We start from the raw sequence: 7,144 nt of genomic DNA on the forward strand, positions 1-7,144 counted from the left end.
GCAGCCTCGCTTCTGTCAGTCTGCCCCAGGGTAGCTGTGGCTACAACTGTAGCTTGCCTCCACCAGTGTGTGAATGTGAGGGTGGATGACTGGGTGTGTAGAGCGCTTTGGGGGACTAGTAAAAGCGCTATACAAATACAGGCCATTTACCATTTACCACTGTGTGAATAAAAGTTGCTCTAAGCAATCACTGGTATTGATAGTGGTCTCAGCTGAAAGCTCAGCAACATCAAGCTGCATTAAGATTTATTGAAAGCTCTCAGTCAGTATGCTGTGATGTAAACTGGGCATTTTGGGGAAGCCAGTGTGTTTCAGGCTGATAACACTGTTTCCTGATTAAAAGATTAAAAACATTCATTTTGATAGTTTTAGTGAAACCCCATCAGACAACACATCAACATATATTTATATGCTCGTAAGCATTTTCATTATTATTAAATCATCCATCAGGCTACATCCACCATGTTCTCAACAGTCTGCTGCTACTTTTTCTGATTTGTTCTCTGTCAAATGTATCAATCACACAAAAATTCTGCAAAGTGCATTTATAAATGCAGTATTTTGGAAACACGCCACTTTATGCTTGTACTTGCCAAAAAAATGCTAAATGATTTATTTTCAGTTATTACACAGCAGTGTGGCAGTACAGCCTTAAATCCTGTCATCTTTCCTGGTTAATGAGACAATCAAACATCTGAGACTGTCAGCTTTTTCGTTTTTATTAAACAAAGTTGAAATCACACTCTCACAGAGACTGAAATCAATGCACAGTTCTCTCTTGAGTTGCCTTTTCCAAGCGAATAGCAGATACATGCATATTCAGAGCTAAACAAACAGTTGCAAGCTACACGGTGAGACAACCATGATCCTGTGACTCATGTAAGCTGAAGCCAGCTGTTCCATTTGAGAGGTGCTCATATGTCACTGTAGTTTATAATATAATAAACTGTGAAGAATAAATGACGAGCAGTCTGATACGCAGCAGATGACCAAGAACAGAAAAAAAATCCAGGGCTTTCTTTTTTTTTTTAAATTTTACGATAGAATGAAAATGAACTTGGAGAGACAAAAGACACAAACATAATCATGAGTAACACCATAGTTTTGTCTAGTTTACTATCTTTGATTGATATGTTATAAACGCAGAAGGGTACTTTTCTGCTTCCGAGTTTGAACTGTTCTGAAAAGTCTTTCTTGCTCAAAGTGTCCTTTCCCTAACTTCCTTGTTTAACTTTTATTCGATTAAAAAAACTAAAAGCATATAAAGGCATTTTGGGTTGATCCATTCCTCAAATCTTTAAAGTTGTAGATTTCAGACAGCACCTGAATGTCACATGCTTAAAGAGAAATATGTTTAAGGCCTCTAATAGTTGATTTCCATGTTGCACTGTATTACAACAACAGTAGTCATGTTAAAATGCTTTAAAAATGCAAACGCACAAAGGGATCCTTCTAATGACAGCAACTGTGAGGGCACAATAGGTCATTTTGTAACCCTTGAAACTCATGCAGCATTGCCAGTGAGCTGCAGTGGTCTATCAAGCAGTGGAAAAACTCATATGGTTAGATGAGTCATCGTTCCCCTGCCCTCACCGAGCTGATGAGTACATGTGTGGCACATGAACTGAAGGATTGCTATTCCCAGAGAACATGTGCATTGTTTGAAAGCCACAATCCCCATCCCACAGAGGAGGATTATCCAGTTGTCCAGATCAGTCAGACAGAAATTTAAAGAAATGATGAATACAGCATTCCCGGTACTTTGTAGGTTTTCTTTTTCGTTAAGTCTCCATGGCGCTTAATGTTTCTGGTGTGGGAAAGCTTAGCATAAAGGCTGGAATTTACTGTTTAAACTAACATGTAGCCTCACATAAAACCATGACTTTTGTGTACATTTTGACTCAACAAAATGCAATATTGGCACTATTGGGTGAACATGTTGAACAGAGGCAGCCACAACCATGGACGACTGTGCAGCTGCAGACTGCACTCATCCAGGAATGGAGAGCAATTCCTCAGCAAAGGATCCACACATTTGGCATAGATGGGTGACTGCCTGCATCACATCCACAGGACCTGGCATTGAATTTCTTGTGTATAAATATATCAGTGATAGTTTAAAAAGCCTTTGTGCTTTATTTTGGTCAAATAAAGATGAATTTGGTATCTTATGCATTTAACCAAAACCAGCACAATGGTGCTGTTATTCAGATTTTACTTTGCAGCAACAAAGTCCTGGTTTTGAATCCAGCTGGTGCCTTTCTGTGTGGAGTGTGCATGTTTTTCATGTGCCTCCCTTCGTGAGTTTTCTCCTGGTACTCCGGTTTCCTCCCACAGCCCAAAGACTATGAAAGCATCTTAGCTTAATGTTTCTTTGTGTTACCCCCACCTCTTGTCCCAAGACCACTGAAATAAGCTCCAGACTCCAATGATGGATAGAAATTTAACCAAGTGGCAACACCATGGGTTGAAAAATGAAGCCACATGGAAGTTCCTTTAAAGACTACATAAGGCTGGCTCCAAACCTGAGGGGTCCCCATGTTGAAATGCTTGTTGATGAAATATGAGAACATGAGAGGAAAAAGCAAATATGTTTTCATCGTGGTAGAGCAGACGGTTTTGATCTTCATCTCTAAATCTCGCCTTTTATCAACTGTACACGTTAAGGCTTAAAGTTATAATTATTATTGCAGGTGGAGGTGAGCAGATGGCGCTTTGGTGTTTGGCTTCAGCTCTGATAATTCAAGTCACTCCATTGATCTAAATCTCTCTATGAGGTTTTGTGCCTTTTGGTGCATTTTAAGCAAATTATTTGTGCTCGTTGTGCTAAAGTTGAGGCTTCAAAATGGGACTTTGCAAACCAGTGTGTGGCATCCCTTCAGCCCCTTTTATATATACTCTCAATGCATTTAACCTTAGCATCATTGCATAATTTTAAATTACAGGAAACTTGCAGAAAGCATGCTAAGACCAAGAAAGACCCATGCTTCAAGTGAGTGAAAAAGTTTGTTACTATGAAAAGAAAACTACAGCATAGTCTGAGCAGGATCCCCAGTCATCACACCTCAAAGCTGATCTCTCTTGACTGTCCAAACAAGGGCTCTGATGCCAGGTGTGTGTCTGAGTATGCACGCCGCAGGTGTGTAGAGCTACATGTTGTCTTGATGGCAACCTCATATGGAGGTGGGGGTCCCAGCCACGGAGGAGGATGAGGAGTTGGACTGAAACCACCAGATTCCATAATCATTGGGGGGTAGTCGAAATCTTCACCTCGAGCAGCATGCCTGTGGCGCTCCATCGTCCTACATTCAGAGAAAGTAAGACATCGTGTGAGATCATTCACATGTAACCATAAACTGATATGTATTACCGAATTCTGAGGTATCAGGGGTCGTAGAGATGATATGCAAGACTGTCTCTAGTGCTGCTTCCTGACAAACAGAGGCCTAATTGTCACATTGACATGTTTAAAGTGATGAAAAGCTGTTTAGTCACCTCTGTAGCCTTGAGTCTTGCACATGTTTATTTCACTAACCGCCTCTAATCAAACAGCAGCAGCAGGTTGGCTGCCTTTGGATCACTAAGGTGCTTATTCCTGAGGTATACTTGATTAAAGGAATAGCATAACTTTCTAAAATAAAGCCATATTTGAAGCTTTGCACAACACGAGTATTCATACTTGGAGAGAGACATCTAAGATCAGAGTATTGTCATCTCTGATGTATAAATGTAAACTTAGACACTTAGTTCATCATAAAGACATAAACGGGGAAACTGTTAGTCTGCAGGTAGCACATTTTGCACACACTTTGCATCAACCAACCCCCTTCAAGACACATTTCTCTGTCAGGTTAATTGTAGATCTTTGCTTGATGTAGGATTAAATCTTAATAAACAGACAATTGCCTTGAGTTGCCCAACATCATTAACTGTGACTTCCGTCTTCATTTATCTGAGTGCAAACAAGTACTTATACTAATCAGTCAGTAAAACTACTTCCTTTATCCCCTGGTGGATTGAAAAAGCACGTTCTCCATAGGCCCTCCTCAGTTCGAACACAGTTTTTCTTGGGATGTTTTGTGGTGTCTGGCACTGGGGTAGTGGATCATTTGCAACCTGATAATTATGGGTTGGGTTTTTAGTGCTTCTTCTGGCCCATCCTTTGGATGCTCAAATGCATCTATATCTGGAAAGTTGGGGACCAATGCAAGCCTTAGGTCTAGGACTAAGGGAACACTGTCCTGCAACAGTGTGTCACTGTTGCCAGGTGTGCTTGTTCTGCACCTTTTAGGTGGCTGGAAAATGAGGAAATAACACGCAAATGAATCAGAGGACTCGGGTTTTCCCACCAAAAACACTGCATTGTAAGGAAATTATCTGTGCAATGCATGTCACCTGGCAGTGGTTTTAATGATGTCGCTGATACAACTGGCTGAACAGCTGCGTATGCTAATATGTTGAATAGGTGAAGAAGTTAAATACAGGCAGAAAGCAAACCACAACACTCCTATCTTAAACTGTACAGACACACTATTCTCAGTGGAAAAACCCATTATATTTATACACAGCCAAGTCATGAGTCAGCATAGCTGTAACCAACATGTTTTGTCTTTATAACAGGCAGTAGGGTCTTCTTGTTGAGTCTGTACCTTACACTAAAAAGCACCTTGAGGAGAGTGTGTTGTGAAGTGGTGCTATATAAATCTAATAGAATAGAATAGAATAGAATAGAATTGAATTGAATTGAATTGAATTGAATTGAATTGAATTGAATTGAATTGAATTAATCTCCTGGTTCTAAATGTACCTTTAGCTACAGACACCAGTCTGGAGTCTGAGAACAAATAGTCTGTTTCTTTTCATTTGTAGTCACTTTATTTAGACCATTTTCTATCTTGTCTTTATGGTGTTAAAGTAATCTGATATTTTGTAAGGTTGTTCACAGTCATCAGTGTGAAAGATGTAATTTCTTTCTCTTTAGATTTAATCGACCTTGTTTGTGCTTTTTGGCTAAAATAAAATTAAAAAACTGTACAAAAAGGGTGTGTCTAGAATAGACGACAATGTACTGTCATTGTATTTAAGCCTCTTTGACATTTAATTGTATAGAAGGATGCCTCTGTCCAAAAAGGACATGGATGACTGGGAAGTGGACAACAATAAGCAGACATTAGCCGTGTAGATAACTGTCTCACGATAAGATCTACTCTTTGGATTAAATAAATGTCTTTTTTCATTTCTTTATTTGTTTAGAAAACCTGCTATGAATAGTTGGACTCATAATTTCTAGTTTATGGTAACAAGATCAACAAAAGCAGATCTAATAATACGAACTGAGCTTGTTTTTCTTTCACCCACCTGGGCAGAAACACTGACTGGGACTCTGGGAACCGATTCCCTGGGGAAGTGAAGTAGGCTTGGCCGGGGTAGTTGGTGTATTCGTACGAATAATGCGGGCACTCTTGGTCGTACTCGCTGTGGTTGTAATTAGCAGCACTTTTGCTGTTCATAGCCCAAAATAACCCAAGGATGAGCATGACCACCCCCAGCACCACACAGCAGAGGGAGAAAGCCTGCAGGCGACTCTGGGATGAAGTCAGGAAGGCTGTGGCCCCCCCAGTCACAATGAGGAAGGCTCCGGTGAAGATTGCTCCATGATGCAGGGAAGGCATCCTTCTCCAGGACTGTTAACTGTTTCAGAGGTTACTGTGCGGCTGTGACCGGCTGGTTAGTGTCACTCACACATAAACAGACTCACGAAGTGTGTTCCCCATGCGCTCTGACACTGACCAGGCATCCAAAAAATTTACTCCACAGTTCCAGAAATCCCGTGACATGGAATTCCTCCTAATTTTTACTCTTTTGATCCCGTCATTTCCATCTCCATTACTGATAAAATACTCCTGATCATTCACCATGTGTGTTGGTTCTTGCTTTGTTGGTCTCCAGCAGCGGAAAAGTCCTAAAAGTGACAGTTTGTTGAAAAATAAAGAGAAATAAAATGTCGACTGCTTTGAGGCGCATCAGGCTAATGTTGAGTAGCTGTGTGTTTATCATCAAGGCAGATGGACGAGAGAGCGGCTGAGCCCATTAAGAAATCTTTACTGGCGCCCCACCCTCCCTCTGTCTAATGTGTCTGAAGGGTACCACTTTAGCCCTGTGTGTGTGTGTGTGTGTGTGTGTGTGTGTGTGTGTGTGTGTGTGTGTGTGTGTTTCAGAGAGAGAGAGAGAGAGAGTAAGAGGGAAAGAGAGAGAGTGCCAAAACCACTTCTCTAAACATAAATGGACGTACTGGATGTAAAATAGACACAAGTTCAGTCCTATATCCTGTAACAAAATGTGTTTTCCACATTATGAAACAATCCACATCACAGCAGCAGATCCTGAACAAGTTAGAGTGACATATAAAGGATGCTTCCTTTTTTTAAAAAAATTACCTGGAAGAGGATTTTCCATTTTTGCTTACCACACAGTTTGATGAAAAACACCTACTGAATTTGCTACAGGGTTAATTACTAACCAATGTAAACTTAATAATGGACACATTATTAAGTACACCTTGCTAGCACCATGTTTGACCCCCTTTTGCTTTAAGAGTAAATTTCGTTCTTTATGGCAAAGGTGCTGGAAATATTCCAGAGATTTTAACCGATATTGACATGACAGCATCGCACAGCTGCTCCAGATTTGTTGGCTGCACATCCATGATGGGAATCTCCTGTTCTACCACATCCCAAAAGTGCTCTATTGGATTGAGATCTGGTGACAGTGGAGGCCACATGAGGAGACTGAACTTATTGTTGTGTTCCAGAAATCATTTATGAAATGACTTGGGATTTGTTACATGATATGTTATCCTGCTGGAAGTAGCCATCAGAGGATGGGGACACTGTGGCCATTAAAGGATGGCAACAATACTCAGGCAGGCTGTGGTGTACAGATGATGCTCAGTTTATACTAAGGGGCTGGAGATATTGCCCTAATCATTAAACCATTACCTCCAGCCTAAAACATTGATACAATGCTGCATGGATTCATGCTTTTATGTCATTTATGCCAAATTCTCACCATACCATCTGAATGAAAGCAGCAGAAATCAAGACTCATTAGAGCAGGCAGCATCTTTCTAAACTTATGTAATGCA

General features: G+C 40.6%; 1 protein-coding gene across 1 annotated transcript; it reads right to left on the bottom strand.

Annotated features, from left to right (window-relative positions):
• Window positions 1-290: 290 nt before the first annotated feature.
• LOC146490952 (uncharacterized) lies at window positions 291-7,144 on the bottom strand. The gene is made up of 2 exons (XM_085150385.1): window positions 5,359-7,144; window positions 291-3,302 (listed from the first exon to the last, which is right to left on the bottom strand). The coding sequence occupies exons 1-2, from the start codon at window positions 5,670-5,672 to the stop codon at window positions 3,059-3,061; spliced, it is 558 nt and encodes a 185-aa protein (XP_085006511.1). The 5' UTR covers window positions 5,673-7,144; the 3' UTR covers window positions 291-3,058.

The sequence above is a fragment of the Neolamprologus multifasciatus genome, chromosome 23, assembly GCF_963576455.1.
Source record: "Neolamprologus multifasciatus chromosome 23, fNeoMul1.2, whole genome shotgun sequence".
Classification (NCBI taxonomy): Eukaryota; Metazoa; Chordata; class Actinopteri; order Cichliformes; family Cichlidae; genus Neolamprologus; species Neolamprologus multifasciatus.

What these genes read in the sequence shown, in the direction of transcription:
- LOC146490952 (XM_085150385.1), bottom strand. Translation starts at nt 5,672, where the DNA reads ATGCCTTCCCTGCATCATGGAGCAATCTTCACCGGAGCCTTCCTCATT. An exon ending in CAGTCAGTGTTTCTGCCCAG is followed by an intron (nt 3,303 to 5,358) that starts GTGGGTGAAAGA and finishes CTCTGAATGTAG; the next exon opens with GACGATGGAGCGCCACAGGC.